This window comes from Silurus meridionalis, chromosome 4 (assembly GCF_014805685.1).
Source record: "Silurus meridionalis isolate SWU-2019-XX chromosome 4, ASM1480568v1, whole genome shotgun sequence".
NCBI lineage: Eukaryota > Metazoa > Chordata > Actinopteri > Siluriformes > Siluridae > Silurus > Silurus meridionalis.
Genome location: NC_060887.1, coordinates 6,045,566 through 6,069,051, shown reverse-complemented (window position 1 = coordinate 6,069,051; position 23,486 = coordinate 6,045,566). Strand labels below are relative to the sequence as shown.

Below are 23,486 nucleotides of genomic sequence, written 5' to 3'. Positions count from 1 at the left end.
GGCAGAGATGAGGTGAGATTGACGATGCTGTCAGTGAGCTGAATAAAAGAAACAAACAGAGATCACAATGACTAAAGACATACAGTTAATATGTGCATGTAACAACAAAAGCAACACGCTTACAAATGTTATAGTTGTGAAGCTTAACACACTATGCAACAGTCAGTACAGGTAATATAAATGAAGTATGACCTAGACACTTACATAACTAAGTAGAATAATGTAGTTAAATATATACAAATAGACAATTTAAGTAAAATAATATAGTTTGATTTAATAAAAATGGGATAGCAAATAGCATTATAAAAGCAGAACACTTACACAGAGTAGATGTAGGGAAGATAAAGTAAGCCGCAAAATGGTTGTCCACACATAAAAACCTGAGAGCAGGAGGAAGCGGTGCCTGGCTGTACCAGAGGGGGTGAAGGTTGTATACACATTCTTTTCTTAAGTGACATAGAGAAAAGGCCGTCAATAAGGGTAATGGGGGAAACACGAAAACCCAAATATGGAATCACAGGAAGGGGACTTTGCTAGGATGAAGAAAATAGAAAAAAAAAGTAAATGTGTCATGTAACACCAGTGTATAAGAAGAAGAGGGGAGAGAGGACTGAAAGAAGAATAAGATGGTGGAAACTAAAGGAAGAAGACTCTAGTGTGAGATTCAGGAAGAGGTCAGACAGGGGCTCTGTGGTGGTGAGGAGGTGCTGGATGATTGTGGAACTACTGCAGAAGTGATAGGGGAGACAGTTAGAAAGGTACTTGATGTGACATCTGGAAATAGAAAGGAAGACAAGAGACGTGGTGGAATGAGGAAGTGCAGGAGAGCAGAAGGAGAAAGAGGTTGGAGAAACAGAATTGGGTTTGACAGAGTGATGAGAAAATTAGACATAAGTACAAGGAGATGCGGCAGCAGGTGAAGAGGGATGTGGTGAAAGCCAAGGAAGATGCATATGAGGAGCTGTAGGAGAGGTTGAACACTAAGGAAGGAGAAAAGGATTTGTAGCGATTGGCCAGGCAGAGGGACTGAGCTGGGAAGAATGTGCTGCAAGGAGAGTGTGGTGTGACGGATAATCCACTGTGGCGACCCCTAATGGGAGAAGCCGAAAGAATAATAATAATTATTATAATAAATGATAAACTCTGTGTTTTAAAGAGAATAAAATCCATAAAGCTCGTAAACTCACCGTTCCAGGGGTCGTACAGTTCACTTCATCCCGGCAGAGGGTCTTCATCCTCCACCTGGAACACGGCGTCTCTCGGAGCTACAGGAGGAAAATCCAAGCGATGCTGAGGAAGGAAAAGTCCAAACAAATAATATAAAATATATAATATAAAATATTTAATATAATAAAAATCAAAAGTAATATTTCAGAGTTAAATTCCAGTGGAAATGCGACTGCTGCTTTTCAGATGATACACACTGTGTAGTCAAAAGTATTTGGACACGTGTTTTTTTTCCAGCTAGATGGGGTTCATAAATCCACCTAAAATGCACTTTATGACATTTATCTGAAAGTAATATTCACATTTACTATTCATTTATACATCAACATGTCACTATTAGTCTTTATTAGAAGATTACACACATCAGTAGTATTTGAGTGATGTAGTGTTGAAGATGTAGAAGTTGGAGAGCAGTTGTTACACTTACACATACACATTTTTGTGTATAAGTACAATATAAATAAATGAAATTTAAGTTAAATGAAGTTGATTAATATTAATGTATTAAACTTAATGATTCAGAAAAGATGAGTACAGATTTAATAACATTTATTTTGTATACATTTTTTTTTTATTATTATAAAATTCACTATTTATGCTGAGAACCTGCATGAAGGTGGTACTAAATTTATTAAATGTACCATTTACATGTTAGAACGCAATCAAACTTACTGTTAAAACTCAACTTGCTCTGACCTCAGATCAGGCTCTAAACTGTAGCAGTTCCTCCTCCACCCACACGGGGGAGACTCCTCCATGGAAGTTACACTGAGTTACAGGAAGTTATGTTGGGTTTCTGTAGGTTCTGTAGTTGGACGATTTTATTACATCTCATATAAAAATTGCAGTAGCAGTTCTACAGAATTCACGTCTCAATTTGGGAAAAAGCTCAGCTTTAGTAACTCATCCTGCTGTTTTAATAAACTTTCTTTCGGCTTCTCCCGTTAGGGGTCGGCACAGCAGATCCTCCGCACGTTTGATTTGGCACATGTTTTTATGCTGGATGCCCTTCCTAACGCAACCCTCCCCAATTTATCCGGGCTTGGGACCGGCACTGAGAGTGGCTGGGGATGGTTTCCTGACCGGGAATCGAACCCAGGTCGCAGCGGTGAGAGCGCTGCATCTTAACCACTAGACCACTAGGGGACCTCTTATCCTGCTGTTTTAATAAAAAAAACAAAAAAAAAACAGAAATTCAGCATCTCCAACTAGAAATACAATGTGGATTCTGTTCAGGTTCATACAGCAGGTGATGGAACTCATCATCACTTACATGTTAATTGGTTGGATGGAGCTTTTATTCATTAGTTATTTATCCAGGTGTCATCTGTTAATCTGGTGCTAGATTTACTAAAACTGCGTAAATTTCCTGGCCCTCACACCTAGTAGCACCCCTGCTGAGATTTTCACAGGCCTGCAGCTCCATTGTTCTCCTGCTTTTGTTGTGCAAACACACCAATTACCTGTGAGGCCTGGCACATTTGCAGAGAGAGAGAGAGAGAGAGAGAGAGAGAGAGAGAGAGAGAGAGAGAGAGAGAGAGAGAGAGAGAGAGAGAGAGAGAGTCATGAGTATATGTGCTTTTTTTCTATAGGCCTGTATAGCACACATCAGAAAACCTTGTAGCACTGGTGTAAAATTATACACACATTCACATACGTTCATGTGGTTATAGTCTGTTATCGTGTTGGGTTTTGGGTCTTGGTGCATGAAACTTAGAACACACACAGTCTTGTTTTTTTAGGTGAATAAATTGTCAAGCAGACACTGCCACTTCTAAGCACTGAAGTGGAGAATACCTCTCGGCATGCAGTGTCTTTTGCAAGTTGAGGAAGTTCACAACCGGACTTTATTCACCGTGCCCAGTAGCATTGTTTTGCGCTGCAGAAGTCTGTGCGACAGTGAAGTAAAGGAATTGTCCGTCGTGACATTTCTCCCATCATCCAAAAATAGCTCAATCAGATTCATGACCACGTTCTCTGCCAGCCTCTCTCCCTTCTGAAGACTGGGGTCCTTTCCCAAGTAAGGAGATGCATTGCAGACCTATTTGGTCTTTAAATCTGTGGCCATCCAGAACTTGATCCCAAATTTGTCTGGCTTGGTTGCGATATACTGTGTGAATAGACAACGAACCTTGGTAGGGAACAGCTGTTCATCTATGGTCATGTGTTCTCCTGGAGTGAAACTATCAGCACAGTTCTTGTTGAAGCGTGTCCAGATGTCGGAGATCGCAGCAAATTTGTCTGTTTTCACCTGTTCTGCCTGCTTGTCCTTGTCATCAAATCGAAGGTGTTGCATAATTAAAATGAATCTATCTCGGGGCATTGTCTCTTTGATTACTGGCACCAGAAAGCTTTCTGACCAGCAATCCACACTGGCACCAACGGGACACATGATTGCTCTTACAAACAGAATTGAAATGAATGCCATCAGTTCATGAATTGCCAAATTCCAGTCCGGCTCTGTTCTGCGGGCTTGATGGATCGTGCACTCCCTGATGGTCTGCAGCATTCCCACGTCTAACAGGCAAAGGAAGCTTTGGAGCACGCTTGTAATTTTACGGTGTCAGAAGATAAATAAATAGAGAATGGTAAATTTACTTGAACCTCACTCTAAATGAGTTTATATAAATATCATATGTACTATGGCAATGACAAACCTTAGCAGACTCTGTGGGTCCAGCTTGCGCAGTGAAGCACAGTGATTTGCTACTGCACTGGGCATTCCAATGTCCTCCTCTACCCACCCAGTGCCGTCTTTTGCTGTCTGGCTCAGACAGGGCTTCCCAGTACCACGGTGCATCTTCCGTGGAGGCATGTTGGGTTCTTGTTCCGTTTCCTTTTAGGATTCTTCTGAGGAGGTATCAGTGGCCTGCTGGACAAATGAAATCTCTCCTCCATCAGAGTCTGCTTCGTCTATTTCCTGAAGCCAGGCCAAAGCCTGTTGGCAGTGAAACGGAGGCCATCCTGATGTGCATTTTCAAAAATGCGAAGAAGAAATGATTCTCCCGCCTGGGTCGCTCTGCTTTTATGCACAGCACTGTGCTGTAGTCATGCAATGCCACTGCCTTACATACACAGTCACAATGGACAGAATCACGACCAATTGTTTGGAAGATTTCCTATCCAGCTCAACAAAAAAAAGGACAAAATGTTAGGGTTTTCACTATCTGGTGTGCGCTGATCAGGGAATTGTACTCGCCCCAGCATGTCAGTCAAAACACGGTACAGGATTCAGAACACTCAACCTTACTGGGTAAAAAACTGATTGTATATGAGGTGATTCTTGCTATCTTAGCTGCTGTTCAGTAGTTTGCATGATGCAGAATGCATGCTGAATCGTCAGTGCTGAGTGACTCTGCTGAATGGTCAGTGCTAAGTGACAGGTTGCACAATGTCGAATGGCCACTGGTAGTTTACACTGTAGTTCACCATCTCCCTCAGAGTCTAATGAGTTCAGGAGACCCACGAGAGCTTGAATTTGGAGGGAGAACAGATCAAAACTGGCTGTATCCCCAGGCTACACTAGAGGCAGACACACAGTTTACCAAGCAATGACAAGCTGCCTAGGACATTACAGGAGATTTGGCAACTCCGTGAAAATAAGGCGGCCATTCTGGAGAAACTCCGACAAATTAGGGTACTTTTCAAGGATATGCAGAATTTAACAGTAAAGCTGAAGACAACTCTGCTAGTTCAAGCTCTAAATTCAAGCTCTAGTGGGTCTCCTGAACTCACTAGGCTCTCTCAGTCTCATTAAACAAATGCAAATGTGCCAGGCCTCACAGGTGTTGGGTGGTTTGCACAACAAAAGGAGGGGGAGAATCGAGCTGAAGAACTGTGAAAATCTCCGCAGGGGTGATTACACCTCAGGACGTGCACCAGAAAATAAAAAGTAAGTAATTCTAGTGTAAAAACGTCCTTTCCTGACTGAAATACTCTTAAGTGGACATAGGCCTTTTAAAATATAATTTTAGTGTCGAAATTACCACTAATTTCCATTATAATGATCGCTAATATAAATGCATTGTGACTTTTTGGTTTTAATGCTGTATTAAAATGACCTACTTTTCCTGGAGGTTTGGAAATACAATAGCACAAGACTGCCTGTGAAGGAGAAAGAAGGACGAAAAAGGGTATGTAATTTTAGAATTGGGTCTATAATTGGAATGCCTCGCTCGATGGAGATTAAAAGAAACTCAAAGAAGCACGATTCATTACATTTATAACTTCGAAGACTGGGTTTGACAAGTTTTAACTCTGAAAGTTGACCTCTCAGCTGTAGAAGTGGAGACCGGTAATGTTGCATAAATGTTAGGAGTTCAGAAAGAGAGACTTAATCTCACTGTCTATCAGGCACTTTAGCATTACCTGGACATTACTTTTGGTGAAGGAGTAGGATGCCTGAAACACGAAGTTCTGTGAAGACCTTTACTTCCTCAGTTCCTCAAACTGTTCTGACAAGTTCAACATCACCAGGTTCTACACCTTGAAGTTTGGATGCTTGACTGTGTACGCCTTTGAAGATAATGTCAGTTGAACTAGTATTCTTTAAATCGTCTGAGCATCTCCCCAGCTAACAGGGAACCTTCCCACAACATTATCTAACGTTTCTTAAACGTTGTCTAAATGTAAAAAAAAAAAAAAAAATTTTAAAACAATGTTTATAGAACATTTTCATAACGTTATTTATACTTGATGAATGTTCTAATGTTGACTGAAAACATTATCAATACAATGTTCTAGGAACCCCCTTATGACGTTATTTATGCTTAATAATTGTTCTGCTAATGTTGATATAAAATGTTATTAGAACAATATTCTCAGAACGTCCTTATGATGTTATTTATACTTGATGAATATTCTCCTAATGTTGATAGAAAACTTTATCAATACAATGTTCTTGGAACATTCTTCTGATTAATTCTTCTGTTGATTGTATTTGTTAAATGTTTTTAAAATGTTATTTAAATTTTGAGAACAACATTCATGGGATGTCATTACAATGTTATTGTTCTTGAATATTGAAATAAAAAGTCTTATAACTTCAGAATGTTATTTTTTCCATATTTGCTAAATATTTTCATAATGTTATCATAAAATGTGCTGAGTGTTCATGAACACTGTTTCTGTCCTGTAATTGTACTCATATTGTATTCTCATAATACTAAACGTCTAAAAAACATTTTTATATATCATATACACTCACCGGTCACTTTATTAGGTACACCTTACTAGTACCGAATTGGACCCCCTTTTGCCTTCAGAACTGCCTTTATCCTTCGTGGCATAGATTCGACAAGGTACTGGAAACATTCCTCAGAGATTTTGGTCCATATTGACATGATAGCATCACGCAGTTGCTGCAGATTTGTCGGCTGCACATCCATGATGCGAATCGAGACTCATCAGACCAGGCAACGTTTTTCCAATCTTCTATTGTCCAATTTTAGTGAGCCTGTGTGAATTGTAGCCTCAGTTTCCTGTTCTTAGCTGTCAGGAGTGGCACCTGGTGTGATCTTCTCCTTCTGTAGCCCATCTGCCTCAAGGTTCGACTTGTTGTGCATTCAGAGATGCTCTTCTGCATACCTCGGTTGTAACGAGTGGTTATTTGAGTTACTGTTGCCTTTCTAGCAGCTCGAACCAGTCTGGCCATTCTCATCTGACCTCTGGCATCAACAAGGCATTTGCGCCCACAGAACTGCCACTCACTGGATATTTTCTCTTTTTCGGACCATTCTCTGTAAACCCTAGACATGGTTGTGCATGAAAATCCCAGTAGATCAGCAGTTTCTGAAATACTCAGACCAGCCCGCCTGGCACCAACAACCATGCCACGTTCAAAGTCACTTAAATCACCTTTCTTCCCATTCTGATGCTCGGTTGTGAACTGCAGCAGATCGTCTTGACCATGTCTACATGCCTAAATGCATTAAGTTGCTGCCATGTGATTGGCTGATAAGAAATTTGCGTTAACAAGCAGTTGGACAGGTATACCTAATAAAGTGGCCGGTGAGTGTACAGTTGTGTGAAAAAGTGTTTGCCCTTTAATTTGTTCTTTTTTTGCATGTTTGTCACACTTTAATGTTTGAGATCATCAAACTAATTTAAATAGTTGTAAAGACAACACAAGTAAACACAACATGCAGTTTTTATTGTGTGAAAAAGTGTTTGCCCTCTAAACCTAATAACTGGTTGGTTTTCAAACCACAGTGGGAGCCATTATTCACAAATGGCAAAAACATGGAACAGTGGAGAACCTTCCCAGGAGTGGCCGGTTGACCAAAATTACCCCAAGAGCACAGAAACGACTCATCCAAAAGGTTACAAAAGATCTGGATAAATGCTTGAACATCAACTGATTGTTATATCTGCCAATGAAGGTCAATTATTTAATATTTTAATTAAATAAAAGTGAGTGTGCAGTTGGTAACCATGGTTTTAAATGTTTAGTGTTTTTTGTAATGTTTTAGATGTGAATGAAGGCTGAAATGCTGATTGGTTGCCATTTTTGGTAGCCGATGAAGGTAAATGTGGTTAAGTTAATAAAATGAAATGGGGCAGTTGGTAATTGTGTTTAAGAAAATGTTTAGTGTCTGAATAAAGCATATGATGTATTGTTAATTTTAGTTTTTCTGTTTTAGGTTTAAGTCAGTTGCTGTTTGGTACCCTGGTTGGCGGTCTCAGGAGTGTGCTGCATGGTGGCAGCACGTGTATCGTGAATTGTTTGTGTACAAGTCCAGTTGGCCGGGCTTTGTTTTTTATTTTTGCTTTTATTTCTATTGATGACATCTTTCCAGCCTTATGTCGCCAGCTTAATTCATGGTGCTTGTTTTCTGTGTGTGTGTGTGTGTGTGTGTGTGTGTGTGTGTGTGTGTGTGTGTGTGTGTGTGTGTGCATCCCTCTGTGTATGGGATTTAAGTTTGCTCTGTTTTTCTGTAGTTATAAGAGAAGGGTTATGTTTTGAGTTGTGTATTTTATTTGAGTTGTGGTTATTTCTTTTAGTGTTTAATGCAAGAGGGATGTCCCCTATCTTGGGTACACCCAAGATGGCGGCGCGAGTACATCGCGAGGCTCAGGGTCTCTCCAGAATCTGCAATTTTGCGGTATTTCTGTTGCTCATATCGAATCTGTTCGTGCAGAACAGCTGTGCATATACATTGTACACCCGACGTGAGCCTTTGGATATTGGTTTACGACTCCCCGACAGTTTTATGGACAACCTTCATCTCCTTCCTGAGATCACCAGACCACCGAGGCAGCTCACTCTTCCCCGGGCGGAAGTGCTGCAGGCGGCATCGAGATCGTAAACAAAGGCGAGGAAGCGTGGTGGAGTGAAAGCTAAGCTAAAGCTAACACCACACCTCCTCTCTTTACCCAGCATCTTCCTCGCCAATGTTCGGTCACTGGTGAACAAAATGGAGGAGATTCGACTCAGCATCACACACAGCATGAAACTTCAGAACTGTAATGTCATGATTTTCACGGAAACATAGCTACACAGCGGCATTCCGGACAACGCTATTGAGCTAGCGGGACGACACACACACCGGGCGGATAGGACATTAGATGGCTCCGGTAAGACCAGAGGCGGTGGACTGTGCATTTTTGTCAACAAAGCTTGGTGCACGAACTCTGTTATTGTCGAGAGTCATTGTTCAGCTAACCTGGAGTTTCTCATGGTTAAATGTAGACCGTTTATCTACCGCGGGAGTTCACTTCCACCATTATTACTGCTGCTTACATTCCCCCTGATGCTGATGCTAAGCTCGCTATGAAAGAACTTTATGCGGCCATCAGTAAACAACAGACTGTTCACCCAGAAGCTGCATTTATTGTTGTGGGAGATTTTAACTCAAACTTAAAGGCAGTTCTTCCAAAATTTCATCAGCATGTTTCATGTCACACCAAAGGGGAACAAAACTTTAGACCATGTATACACAAACATGGCTGGAGCTTACGTTGACCCCCTCCCCACCTAGGACAGTCAGATCACTTTTCTTTGTTTCTCACCCCCAAATATGCACCCCTCATCAACCGGGTAAGGCCATCAGTGAGAACCATCAAGGTGTGGCCCGCAGACGCAGATTTCACACTTTAGGAAAGGTTTTTACACACAGACTGGAGTACATTTGCTTCATTGACTGCTATACCTCCTCTGTTCTGGATTACATCAGTTCCACCACAGACAGTGTTACTACCCATCAACAGATCATCACATACCCAAATCAGAAGCCATGGATGAACAAGGAGGTGCGCCTCCTGCTGAGGCACGACTACTGCCTTTAGGTCAGGTGACGCTCAGGCCTACAGCACATCCAGAGCTAACCTGAAGAGGGGCATCAAAGAGGCCAAGCACTGCTACAAGCTGAAGATATAGGAGCATTTTTCCAACTCTGACCCTCGACGCATGTGGCAAGGCATCCAGGCCATCAGTGATTACAAATCCTCCCACTCCACCCCCGCTGCCACTGATGTCCTCTTTCTGAATGAGCTTAATGACTTTTATGCTCGATTTGAGAGAGACAACAAAGAAACTGCCACAAAGCTCAAACTCTCGGCTGATCACCCTCCAATCAAACTCTCCTCCACAGATGTCTGCAATGCACTGAGCCGGATCAGCGCACACAAAGCCGCTGGACCAGACAACATCCATGGTCACGTACTCAGGGTATGTGCTGAGCAGCTCGCTGGGGTCTTTACTGACATCTTCAACCTGTCTCTTGCCCAAGCAGCTGTTCCCACTTGCTTTAATTTGGGATGTAACTTTTAAGATCACTGTATGTATGTATGTATGTTATATTCCTCATTATTGGCCAAATATTATGTTGTATGTGTTCCATGTTAAGATGTCAGATTTCAGACAGTTCTATGTTTACTATAGGACATTCCCATCGTTTATGAAAGACTTTACTGTTTGTGTATGTAATTTTTCTATATTTGACATTGTATTATGTTCTATTGTATTTGTTTTATGTTAAGATGTCAGATTGCGTATGATTCAATATTCAATGTAGGATCCCTCTATTGGTTATGATGGTTCCTGAAGGCCTCTATTCCAAACCCAGATAAAATTTTACATAACGCCAAATATTTTATAGAGATATGTCTGATACGTTTGCTCAGTTGGATAAAACAGGGGTGCCTAAGTTGATTTAATGAGCCATTCGCAGTTTCACTGTAGTCTGATAAATGCACGCATCTGACCCAATGATGGATAAGATTTTACATATAACAAAAATTTTAGGAGAAACTTGCATGGTAAGCATGCCGAATGGGATGAAGCGATAATGAGGTGAATGTTCCGATGACGGGTAAGATTCTCTGAGGGCCGAAGGAGGACAACCTAAGGCAGGGCTTCACCGCCACTGGGCACCTGCCTAAGACAGGAGGTGTAATCTGTGTAAAGGGAGTGGATGTGATGCTTCAGGGCCAAAAGCATCAAAGGGGGGACTGTAAGAATTACAGAATGCCTCAATCCAGATTCCACCCCACACTATATCAAATTAAGCTCATCCAAAACGGCTTAAATTTCACAAAAGTATTTATGTAGTTTGACATAGAATTTCAGTTGTATCAATCCTAATCATAGTCTTGATTGAATCTGTCTGGGAGAGACAGCAAGCCTTCAAGGACCATTTCTAACCAAAAGGTGTCTGAGACCATGATTATCATTTAAACAATACCCTATCCTGTCCTGCTGGAGGGCCGGCACCAGCAAAGGTGTCAACAACAGAGACCTCCGCCTCGATCACCCAGCCAGTTGTTCCCTCATGCATGTCCTATGTCTAATTTACATTTAAAGGATAACTCTGGTCTATACTTCAAAGGAAAGAACAATATAAAATATCTGGGCAGAGTTTGCTCTGGGTTCTTTCTGACTCCGATGAACCCAAAGTGCTTCGTGTATTTTGTCACTGCTATGCTGTTATAAACTTCTTCATTACGATCTTCGTTGTCCTCATCATTTTTTCTTACAATGGTCACATGCAAGAAGTGTCCAGTACCTGACAGAACTTCCTGTAGTTCCTTAAGTATTGCTGTTGGCCTCTCAGTAGACTCCCTATCAATTTATTATTATAATTTTCAAATTATAAAAGATGACCAATAACGCTGTGCAGATCTATTATATATTTTATTTTTTTTATTTATAAAGACATACAATTCTATATTATTATCTAGAAAACATTTGTTGGCTTTTTTTTGGATGACAGGAAGCTGATCTGACTAATGCACTTGGTGACGGCTGGGGGAACGGGCTTTGTGAACTTTTGCTGCCATAATTGCAAAGTCTTGAGAGTGGTTTTGGGGTTGCTGGGTGCAAGATCATGACTGGCATAGATTAATGACAGCTGCACCTCCACGGCATATCTGCACACAAGATCCATAATACAATTAGAACTTACTGAAGCACTTTCTTTATAATAGAGAACTAAAATTTATAGAATAAAGATAAAAATTGATAAAGATTTGATCCTTTAGTAATACAGTACCTTCCAAGACTTTTTGTGTCCCAAACTCAATGATGCTTTTTGTCAGATTTTCCACTGATGCTGCCAGGTTCTCCTTAAGGCCTTGTTGGCCAAGTCGCCCTGTTTGAGAAGGACAAAGACCATGAGTGTAAAACTGAAGAATCCAGAAATAATGTGCTCCAAAACAGGATTTACAGTAAACTTACCAAGTAGCCTGATAACTGCTGCAACAGAGACGTTTCTAAACTGCCTTCTCTTTGTTTGTGTTTCCAACAGCCAAGTGTTCAAGATCAGCCAAACACGTTTTCTATTAAATAAAAAATTGGATATATTAAGTGTTTTGTAGCAGTAACTGATTGACGAATTGTGAGTTCATGCAACAAGGATGGCAAATTTGCAATATTTCAACCACTTGATTATTGAGACACACACTGTCTCATATGAGTCTCACATTTGTAGGACTGCAATCTATCAAATGATTATTATTTTTGAAACTAGAAAGCTGGGAATTAAAACGATGACACGGTTTTGCATTCAGTACCGAATAACATGGGTGTCGGTCCACATCCAGCCCAGTTGTGCACAAAGAAGATCCAGGCTGAATACGTAGTCCCAGGTGGTAGGACAGAGATCCTCACCATACCAGCGGCTCTTCTGGAATGTCAGACGTTTGTCTTCCAGAAGAGCCTTCAGTGTGCTGGTGATGGTGCTGCAGATGTTTCAGGAGGAACCTGGTAGAGAAAACATCTTTTCTTTAAAATCCAGTTCATTAAAATAATGTTTACAATAATATGGTGATGATGGAAAGGTCAACCAATCACAATTACAGATCCTCAGAACAGGGAGGTTGTGCTCTAACTGTGCATTCTGCTCTTTATGGTTATAACTCCATTTATTAACACTAATATAAGGAGGAGTTCTAGAAAATAAATAGTAAATAGACATGTAAAGTAGCACACTTTACTATAGGGTTTATGTATCAGACAGTAGCAGGTGTAAATAATGAACATAATGAGGCATTCTTTGCAAATGGTCATCAGCATTTACTCACACTAATACAAAGAATAATATCCTTAAATAGTGACTTGTAACGCAAACTGTGAAGCAAAAAAACCGAATTAGCTCCACTAGATTACACTGAGACTTGAGAATCAAAACTAGTTGTTGACTGTTGTTGTAGTTGTTGACTGTTCTGATGACTGTGTTGATAAGAATCAGCTACTTACCCTATCCCAGTGCAGATATTTGCTGAGCAAGCATAAAATATCTCTGTCCGCTTTCATTTTGGTCACGATGTGTATGGCTCTGCATAAAGGGCCGTCATAGGAAAAAACACATGGCCATGCTGTCACCATGACCATTATTAATTTAGGGGCTTCAGGAAAGTCTGCAAAGGAAACAAAACATACCACAGACTTAAAATACACTGTATAGAAAGAAATACAAAACCAGAACAACACACATTTTGCTTCTGTGTATCACTGTCTGGATCATTTTTAGTAGATATGTAATGAAATGTTAATATAATCTCACCTTCTTTAAGAAGTCTGTAGGCGAGGGTGTGCACTTTATGAGTGTCTCCTCTCTGCTGACATAAGGCTACATAAACCCGACAGAGAAACTGCAGGACGTTATGTGACTTTTCTCTGCCTTGATCTTGTCCAAAATGACTGTCAGAAACGTCTCTGTTAGGCACTAAAAGAAGCAGAAGAAAAGGATCATCCAATATCCAACTAAATCACACATGTACTCAAATCATGTATATAAAACAAATATTAGGGAGTTAATATTAAGGAGTTAAGACTTGACTGTAGACCAGGTTTAGAAAACTATTAGACTTTGTTTAAACCAAAACCTGAAGTAAACGTTTTTACACCACAAACCATATCTACTGTTTATTTTAAGAACATCAGGGCACTGAATTCACTTTTACAAATGAGAAAACTCAAATCCACAGCTACACAATAAAGTTGTTTGAATTTTGTGCACACTAAATAAAACAGAAGATAATAACTGACCTTGTTTACACAAAACACAGATGTGACCGATTTTTCCTCATCTGTCAGACCAGGAAGTTTACAACTCCCTTTAAGTAGTGCAGAAACCCAGTTAGTAGATAATAAATCATAACTGGCATCATGAAGAGTTTCCAATGCACAAGCGATGAGGGATTGTGTTTTGTTGTGTTTGTGCTGTGCAGCATTGATTCGAGGTCTTTTAGCAGTCGTGGGTTGTGACGTGTCTGATGCAGGTCTCTTTGCTCTCGGGTTTTTCTGGGTTTGATTTCCTGCGATGGGATATTTACAATCAGATACACACAAACACATTACATGTATTATTTTATGTTTTATATACAATAACCAGAATTTATACTTCACTTTGTTGGTTAAAGAAAAATGTGACCATATTAAGATCTTCGGCTGATTAACATTCTATCATGAATGACTCCTAATTACAGCTCAATATGAAGTAACAGGTTCAGCTGGCGTTGTTTGCTGCTGTTTATGAAGCCTTTGGTGTGTTTTTTGGAAGATGTTGATCTTTCTCTAGTTCCATGTTCTCTTTATTGTTTTTGGATGGTGAAAGAAATTTGCATTGTCGACTATTTCTTCATTACATACAAAACAAACATCTGGCCTTGCTGTTCCAATACTTTTGGAAGGGGAACGTTCATACTAGCTTTAGCACACGCTAAGATCGTATTGTATCTCCTCCAGAAAATAGTTTACAACAAGTCACATTTAAATACCTTTGTCAGCTTTCTGCTTATTGTCAGTTTGAGTGAAGGAACTCTTTGTCTCTGCAATGACAATCATCAGTTTATTACATTGTCAATGCAAATACTTTACACATCAGAATATACAGAACCTCAGAAAGATTTTTGTACTACCTTTGTTCAACTCATTCTTGAGTTTTTTCTGTTACGGTTCAAAGACAAAAAACAGAGACAAAACGAATGACATTTAGTTTCACTTAGTCACAGTTCTCACTAAAAGTTTCATTATGTCTGCATTTAAAATCAAAAGAAAGTACCTCCATTAAGCAGATGATTTTCTTGAGACTTCTCATTTTGCACTTCAGCTCTTCAATTTCCAGATGTTTACTTGTGTTTTCGGCTGTACAATAGTTAACAGTATGATATGAAAAGGTGCTCAGATCACACTAATCACATTATATGTTTATTTGATAGAAATGTATCATGCAGTAATAATGTGCTTGTACTGTCTTACACACTGAAAGCAGAAACATTCAAACTATACACACCTTTAAGTGCCAGAAGCTGGTGTTCAATACCAGAGTTCCTTTAGAAAAGAAAAAAAAAGGTTCAGATAAAACATGATGTTCATGTGCACTTTATCTGTAGGATGATTTTGTTTGCAGACATTTACATAAATTAAATGTGACCAAATCACGTGACATGAACAATTCTACAGTAAAGATAATACATTGGGGGTGTGTTTTTACAGAAAAATAATTAGTAAAAATAAAGTATAAACAGTAAAAAACTTACTTGTTTGTGTCTGTGTTCAGCATCTTTAAACTTTTCAAATCTACAGTCAGTTTCTTTTTTATTTTAAGAAAATTACCCACACACAGTCTTAATTGTCAGCTGTCCAGAAAAATGGCTATGTGTGTACCAGTTTCTATGGCAAAGGGGGCGTGGCTTTTGGCCGTTTACTTTCGTCATGGAAAATTGATGCACCAATCAGGGATGCGGACGCTACCGGAGGGGCGGGGCTTCTGCGTTACATAACGATGTACTGTATTTGTAATGTTTTTGCATTAATGTAATAATATCTGATAGCCATTAGAGGGCACTCTCGTGCTGCATGTGGGTGTGTTTGCAGTGTGCAGAGTAAACGAGTAAAAAACGCTGTGCAGTCATGTCTCCGGTACTTTCTGCGCATGCTCCGAACTTAATGGTATAATATGTGTTTTATAGCATAATGATGCAAACAACAGTATTTACATTCATCACATTACTGTGCTGGAAAACAATACAAATTAAATAAAAAAGAAAAAAAAGAGAAGAAGAAAAGCGGGACAAAGACAGAGGTAATGTGATGTAATGAATGGTGATGATCATATAAATAAACTCAGTTTAGTAAAAGTTTGTGAACAAACTTTATATTGGTCCAGTTTTTAAAGTTTATTCTAAAAGTTATAAATAGTGTAATAATGTCTGGGTTTCCAGAGATCCGAGATTTTGTAACATCTCATTTGTTGAGTCACATAATACGTTTTAACAATATTTGACTCTATAGTTGTGTAAAATTTGGGTATTTGTGGTATTTGTAATTCGAAGTTGTTAATTTGGTAATGTTTGTTTATAACTTAGTTTATTTAAAAAAGCAACATTTGATGTAAAATTCCCTTTAAAAGTTTAGTACAGTGTAATTCATCGTGATACCGCTAGAAGGAGCTAAAGTTTAGTAGAACATTACTGCCACCTACTGGACATCGAACACTTTTTAAAATGAAGTGGAAGATTAAATAGTACTGTATGATAAAGAAGTGTTTAAATAAAGACATTTATGTGCAGGAAGACCAGATGTAATTATTCTTACTGTTTGTGTTTCATTTATAATGTGACCCAGACAGCACCTATATTTTATAGTTTTACTGGAAACAATTTAAAATAAGGTTATGAATGTTTGAACACAATGATTATTGGTGAATGGGCTGTGAGGGAAGTGGCACCAAGTAAAATCTTGCCCAGGGCAGAAAATGGACCAGGGCCGGCCCTGTGCAGGATGGAGGGAGTGTGTTGAACTGTTGGAGCCGGCGTAGAGGATGGAGGGAGGGTGGGATTTAAGTGGACAAGAAATATGATTCAGTTCATGTCACACAGAATTATTAGGTTTTTTTTTTTTTAATCTCAAATAAGTGTCATTACAAAAAAGGTTTACATTTGTAGAGATTTTATTTGGCCAAACATATCGGACAAAAGAAATCAGCAACATATATTGGTCATCCTGTATCAGTCGACCTCTAGGTGTGAGTTTAAATGATATGCTCAGTTGTATGTATGAGATAATTGTAGTCTCTCTACGTCTCTCAGTGATGATGAACTCGCACCGTATGACATCCGCTGTATGTAGATAAACATAGGTTGTGTTTAATTGACAGCCCTGATGAAGTCTGATGACCTGAAGAGGGTGGAGCTGAGACTTCAGACAGCAGACGGACTTCTGAGGAGGAACATCAGCACCACACGAGAGGTTAGAGGTCACCCAACCTGTAATTAATCCTGGAGGAATTAAGTGTGATTAGAGAGATAGCCATTTAAATGTGTTAATGTGTGTGTGTGTGTGTGTGCGCGTGTGTGCGCGTGTGTGTGTGTGTGTGTGTGTGTGTGTGTGTGTGTGTGTGTGTGTGTGTACTGAAAAATGTATTTAATTTGTTTGTTGTGTGAATTGCCAATTTATTATTACTTAGTATCCAATCTGTGATATTATTGGGGACCTGATTATGGTTCAGAACGATCTATAAAACATAACTGTCTACTAAAATCAGATTGTCAAAATGTCCCTCCACTGCAGCAACATCCATCTACCAAGAGGAAGAGGAAAACGGTGCGTGTGCTTACTCTTTGTTTCAGTACTGGTTTATATACTGAGTAATGAACCTATTTATCTCTGATCATGTGCTATTTATTTCCCATTAAGATCGTTGTCTGAGATCCTAACCAGGACAACAAGGACATCACGGAGGAGATCATATCAGAAGCTGTCAGGAGTCGGAAGCCCACTCTGCCAGTGGGAAATGTCTTTTCCGTCCCTATGCCTCTGCAGGTAACAGTCACACACGCATTCATAGAGGAAGCAGATTCTTCTGGCTAATAGCTCACCAGTCTTCCTCCTTATATTTACCTGTATTACCATTTCCCTTTTCCACTATTTTTTACTCATGTGTGCACTCTGTTTTCCCTAATTCTGATTATCCTCACACTTTCCACCTCAAATCCCAGCAACTGAACCAAGTGGTGGAAAATGAGCGTGTCTATTATGGGGACAGAGCTCAGGGACCCCCTGCTCCTGCCGACTTGAAACCAGTTACTTTCTTTCATTGTAATCGAGTCATGAGTAACGTTTTCTGCTCGTCTCAATAAACTAGGAGGCATGTTAGCTCTTGGTTGTAGTTATTGCACATGGACTACAAATACTGTAGATATAAACTGAGGTGCAACACTGGAGTATTTCTTTAAATAACTATATATAAAGATATAAATGCTGTCGTTCACTTCGGTGAATGTGTGAAACCTACATTTACACTACAAATTCACAGTAATCCTGGTGTTTTATTATTAATTGGGTGTGTTTGTGTGTTAGGATAAGCCAGAGCTCGCTTTCCAGCAGTCTGACTTTGACCTTGAGCCAGTCTCAACCACAGTCGAGAATTCCAGTGTGTCTCCTGTGATTGTGGAGCATCTGGCTTCAGCAGAAACACCAGCAGATGAGATCGAAGCGCAGGAAGCCGAGCCGCAAGAACGAACCGAGCCCAGCTCTGAGGATGAAAGCAACGATGGGGTCCTTTCACCTGTCAAGAGCCCAACAACACCACCATGCACAGTGAGACCTACTTCTTCTGACTCGCACACTTCATCATGTTTTCACTACTTTTCATGTCTGCTTTTGCTCGTTCCTTCCTCAGAGCCAGAGATGGAGAATAAGAGGATACAATATAGTAGAGACTTTCTTTTGAGCATCCAGTTCATGCCTGATTGTATGCAGAAGCCAGAGGGGCTTCCATCCATACCTGATGTGGTGCTACACAAGGTAAGCCCCCTGACATGTGGGCTTTATTTTAACTTTAAAACCAAATAAGGAATATTGTTTCACAGATCATTGCTTCACTCTCTGCTTTTACAGTGTAACCAAAATAAGTTGCCACCGGACCCACAGGGTCTCAGCTCCAGAGACTCAAATATCTCAAATATTCCAGCAGGAACTGGAAGCAGCTGTTTCAGTAAGCGTCGTTTCTCTCAAGAGGGCTTTCTCTTCATTTTCCCCACAGAATAAAATCTAAATCTACTGAATTTGCAAATGAAGCTTTTGAACCCGTCCTTCTGTAAAATTTCTATGGTATCTTTATGTGTAATATTTGTATTTTTTAATTGCACAGATTTTTATGATGATTGACTTTTCCAGGCCAGTAATCGTGAGAGTCTTCAGGACGAGCTGGAGGAGGCAAAAAAACAAAGCTCGCAGAAAAACCAGGGGTAACGTCAAGTTCATCGGGGAGCTGTTTAACCGAGTCCATCATTCATAACCACGTGGTAAAACTGCTGAAACAAAATGAAGAGGAAAGTCTCGAGTGCCTCTCTATTCTCCTCACCACCGCCGGCTAAGAGATGGACTTTAAGAAGGCCAAGGTAAACAACCAAAGACGACATTGTAGAGCATTTTCATTGTTCAGGATTGTTCTAATTACCATCCTGCAAAGTTGTACACTATTATACCTTTAATGTAGCATATTGAATATTCATTCCAATAAGATTTAAATAAGATTTATTTGGGACCGAATTTTGGGGGACGACGGCTGAACTGGAAGAACGGCTGCGATGGAGAAACTAGCGCTAGAGCCACATCCGGAGCATCAGGTGAGTCTGTAGTGAATGTAGTCTGTGTTCTTTTTCAGCTCTCTCCTGTGTTCATGTTGTGAAAAAATTCAAAGCAGGTTGTGATTGTAGGTGTTGTTCTTGAAACTTAATTCAGTCTAATGCATGAGCATTTTTAGTCATGACACATCATGTCTCTTGTGTTTCAGTAAAACTCGACGCAGTGCCAGACTCGACTACAAACAAGCCTGCGCTATCAGAGGAGGAAATGGAGAAACGCTCTAAATCCATTATTGAGGAGTTTCTACACATAAATGATTACAAAGTAATGATCTCATGCAGTGTCTTATGATCACATTTAGTTGAATACACATCGGTTATTATCTTGTTACTGCGTCACATAATCGTGGTGGGTTCGTGTGCAGGAGGTCTTGCATTGCGTGGAGGAACTGGACCAGGGCGAGATGCTGTACGTTTTTGTTCGGGTGGGTGTGGAGACCACGCTTGAGCGAAACCAGATCACACGTGACCACGTGGGTCATCTGTTCCATCAGCTGCTGCAGGCTGGGATCCTCTCCACATCTCAGTTTTTTAAAGGGTGAGTGACATTCCTGCACCACACAGCTCCGTCTCCCACTGGCGCCAAAAACACTACTGTCTGCGTCATGAGATGTCCACAGCTTGATGACATATTTACACCCAATGGGGTTATTGTTAGCATTATTATGAATACGCTTGCTTTTACATTTGGTCATTTTTTGGGGAATTTTATAAGAGAATCAGAATCCTTTAATAAGACTTCTGTCTGTGTTTTCTTTTTGCTCTCTTTTCCCCCATTTTCTTACCTCTCCTTGTTTACACAGGTTCTCAGAAACCCTCGAGATAGCAGATGATATGGCGATTGACATTCCTTATGTATGGCAGTACATAGCGGAGCTCGTTAATTCTGTGCTTCGGGAAGGAGGAATCTCTTTGAGAGAATTATTAATGTATTTACAGTTACATTTGAGACTATACATATACATTTTTTGCTGGAAAGGAAGTTTGTTTTTAATTGTTGATTTCTTGTGAATTCCAGTGAATTTAGCAAACCACTACTTCCTGTGGCAAGAGCCGGCATATTATTTGCAGAAATATTGCACCTTCTCTGCAAACAAATGGTGACAAAAGGTTCTTTTTTGTTCAAGTCATTGCTGTGTTTTTCTTCACTTTAGAGCCAAAAGGAAGTGAAGGCCTTATGGAGGGACTCTAAACTGAGCTGGGCTGATTTTCTTCCTGAAACCGTGAATGGGAACAACTTCATTACTGAGCAGGTGAGCTGTTGGCTGCACACTAGATTTATACTCCACTGGAAGATCTGGACCAAACAGGATCCAGTGGGCAGTAGATTTTCTACTACTTGAGTAATAATAATAGAAGAGCTGAGTAAAAGTGACAGCATAGTTATTTTATGAAATCATTTCACTTGAAAATTGATTTGAAATACTATTGTTTATGTCTGATCTAATCGCTTAGCTCGGCATATTTTTGGCTGGTTGTTACAGAGGGCTTTTAAAAATGAGCAATAATCAATATGGGTTAAAAATCATACTGTGATCAATTTCATTTGTTAGTATAAGAACATTGTCAGTGAACTCAAATGGCAGCTCGTCTGATCAGAAAAGAGAAAAGTGTTTGTGTTTGTGGTGTAAAAAGCAGTGTGTTGGTTGGGTAGACTTGATGCAGTTTTATTTCTAAACCAGCACAAATGCTGCCTTTAAGAAGAACATCTTTAGAGGGTTTTTTCTCGTCCTGGTATCATAAGTGAAGATAAACATAGGTTGTGTTTAATTGACAGCCCTGATGAAGTCTGATGACCTGAAGAGGGTGGAGCTGAGACTTCAGACAGCAGACGGACTTCTGAGGAGGAACATCAGCACCACACGAGAGGTTAGAGGTCACCCAACCTGTAATTAATCCTGGAGGAATTAAGTGTGATTAGAGAGATAGGCATTTAAATGTGTGTGTGTGTGTGTGTGTGTGTGTGTGTGTGTGTGTGTGTGTGTGTGTGTGTGTGTGTGTGTGTGTGTACTGAAAAATGTATTTAATTTGTTTGTTGTGTGAATTGCCAATTTATTATTTATTTTTATATTGTATTTATGTATGTGTGTCTGCCTTTGAGCACAGGTGAGAACTCGTTCGATGTCCAGCTGCGAGAGCGAAAAGCGGCGCTGGAAACATCCCGGGCGGACGCTCACTTATCACAGGTAAATTCCCGGGTTGAACCTAACGCTCCCAGCACCTCAACTCCGCGTGTTTCTCTGCCCAGGCCCAGCGCACCTACAACGCGGCCCGCCCAGGTATCGTTCACAAGGCATCTGAAAAATGTCAAAAACCTGTGCTTGACTCTTTCAGAGAGATATCAAATGTTCTAGGTCTTCCTTTCTGCTGGGTCAGTCAGTCCTCCAGCATTGCAAATAAAAGATGGCTCAGCATTTTACTTGGAGCTTCACAGTGAGCAAGTTAAAGACGCAGTCCTACATTTTGGTTTTACTGAAAGGAATATGAAGATTCCAGTAGATGTTCAGTACAAGGGCCAGTTTTTTGTCATGAAGTATGATGAGTCAGTGGAGTTTGGTGAACTTCTGCTGATTTTTGTTAAGGATGATTCAGCTCTTCATTTTCTTATGAGAGTTTATGATGCTGAATTTATTTCTTACTACCACATGTACTCAGTAAAAAAGACAGAGTGCAGACTCATCAGTGAACTGATTGACTTGTGGCCATTGTCATCTTATGTGAAAAATGGTTACCAGATTATTCCACTGAAGCACAGCATCTTGTCAGACTGAATGCCTTCATTTCATTGGACCAGAAACCAAACTCTTTGTTTGTGTGTCTTCACAGATATGGCTGAATCACAGCTGCTAAAGAACATAGGGGATGTGATAGCAGGAGTGCTTCCGGACCTTCCTGATCAACTTGTTAAGTCCGTTGAAGATACTTTAAAAACACTTGGTGCGGCAACCACAGATGATTTAAAGAACATCACAGAAAACGATTTGCTGCCAGTGTTAAAGCCCATACAAGCACGAAGACTGGTTGCTGCCTGGACCCAAAATAGTGAGTATAGAACAATGTCACCACACCACCCAATGGCACACTTGTTAACATGGTGTTAAGGTTAGAATATGAATTTTTATGAGTCTAATGATGATGTGATCATCATTATTTCCTGAATAAATAAATGTTGTTATTATGCAATAGGGGGCTGTTTCAAAAATTGTAATTTTTTAAATGCAATCTGTTAGACAAATTGCATTTAGTTTTTACTATTTTGTGTAACCTTAATGTCTCCAAATGCTTCTATACAGTGTGTAATTTAGCAAAACAGAAAAAGCATTACTCAATGTTTAATACTTTCATATCTTCTTTATAGTCTCCGGGACTTCAACACCAAAATCTGTGTATTCATCTCCAGTGGTTGTCTTTCCCTCTGCACCCACAATTTCTTCTTCACCAGCGTCATCCACCTCTACATCATCTTCAGGAATCTGTACACCATTAATACCAAACTGCTTAGAGCGATTTGAAATCCCATGGCAGAGGCTCCCTGAGGAGTTAATACAGAACTTGGAAAGACAGAAAAGACCAAGTGCAAGACAACGAAGAGAAATGGTGAGGATCGTGGTCTCTGAAATGATGAAGATTTGCAAGAATCCAACCAAACACAACTTCTCAAGCTTCAGACTGAAAGAGGTCAGTCCAGTGGTTGCTCCCAAGAGGTCATTGAGATGCTGCTTCTTTTACTGGCTCATTTTGATGAGAAGGAAGAGCTTCTGTTCCACTGTGTTGAGACGACAAGCCTTGCAGAGGATGTTCAGATGGAGAAAGTGCCACCAACACCCTTCATTATTGTTTGTGGTAAGTAAATAGAGCAACTGTTTTTTCTGATGTAACTGCAATGTTATTGTACTCTTGGCTTGTTTAGTTTTGTTATTTCATTTCCCACAATTTGTATCACATTTTATGTAGTCCAGAGGACTTCAATACATTCAGTCATTTATTTATTCTCACACACATTCACTAGCTTACGTACTGAAACACTGGCTAACACAAGCTCAGAAGCTCAACCAGTAAGATCATTCATCCTATGATGGATGTAACTATTGAAGATGGATCCTGCCTTAATTGGTAATAAAAAAAGAACTAAATACATGGCTTGATTACATGGCACTTTTATTTAATTT

The 23,486-nt window shown here is 39.9% G+C and overlaps 3 protein-coding genes and 1 long non-coding RNA gene across 5 annotated transcripts in view; 2 read left to right on the top strand and 2 right to left on the bottom strand.

The window, feature by feature from the left end:
• Nucleotides 1–11,566: 11,566 nt before the first annotated feature.
• On the bottom strand, nt 11,567–12,407 carry LOC124384875 (little elongation complex subunit 1-like). The gene is made up of 4 exons (XM_046847856.1): nt 12,238–12,407; nt 11,903–12,003; nt 11,718–11,816; nt 11,567–11,595 (listed from the first exon to the last, which is right to left on the bottom strand). The coding sequence occupies exons 1-4, from the start codon at nt 12,261–12,263 to the stop codon at nt 11,567–11,569; spliced, it is 255 nt and encodes an 84-aa protein (XP_046703812.1). The 5' UTR covers nt 12,264–12,407.
• A 929-nt stretch (nt 12,408–13,336) lies between these two features.
• On the bottom strand, nt 13,337–14,298 carry LOC124384805. Of its 2 annotated transcripts, none has more exons than XR_006925618.1 (3): nt 14,153–14,298; nt 13,715–13,983; nt 13,337–13,391 (listed from the first exon to the last, which is right to left on the bottom strand). It is a non-coding gene; the product is annotated as an uncharacterized LOC124384805 (long non-coding RNA). The 2 variants fall into 2 exon arrangements; XR_006925617.1 differs by having other exon boundaries at nt 14,075–14,154.
• Nucleotides 14,299–18,247: 3,949 nt separating this feature from the next.
• On the top strand, nt 18,248–18,975 carry LOC124384664 (eukaryotic translation initiation factor 4 gamma 3-like). The gene is made up of 4 exons (XM_046847711.1): nt 18,248–18,268; nt 18,351–18,475; nt 18,569–18,665; nt 18,848–18,975. The coding sequence occupies exons 1-4, from the start codon at nt 18,262–18,264 to the stop codon at nt 18,853–18,855; spliced, it is 237 nt and encodes a 78-aa protein (XP_046703667.1). The 5' UTR covers nt 18,248–18,261; the 3' UTR covers nt 18,856–18,975.
• Nucleotides 18,976–19,050: 75 nt separating this feature from the next.
• Nucleotides 19,051–23,486, top strand: part of LOC124384871 — a 169,343-nt gene continuing 164,907 nt past the window's right edge. Inside the window, exons 1-11 of the mRNA XM_046847853.1 lie at nt 19,051–19,071; nt 19,206–19,299; nt 19,467–19,582; nt 19,683–19,855; nt 20,121–20,172; nt 20,472–20,577; nt 21,424–21,503; nt 21,566–21,596; nt 21,694–21,750; nt 22,144–22,359; nt 22,676–23,160. Of these exons, the coding sequence (XP_046703809.1) occupies nt 19,051–19,071; nt 19,206–19,299; nt 19,467–19,582; nt 19,683–19,855; nt 20,121–20,172; nt 20,472–20,577; nt 21,424–21,503; nt 21,566–21,596; nt 21,694–21,750; nt 22,144–22,359; nt 22,676–23,160 (1,431 nt within the window). The remainder of the gene's footprint in view (nt 19,072–19,205; nt 19,300–19,466; nt 19,583–19,682; nt 19,856–20,120; nt 20,173–20,471; nt 20,578–21,423; nt 21,504–21,565; nt 21,597–21,693; nt 21,751–22,143; nt 22,360–22,675; nt 23,161–23,486) is intronic.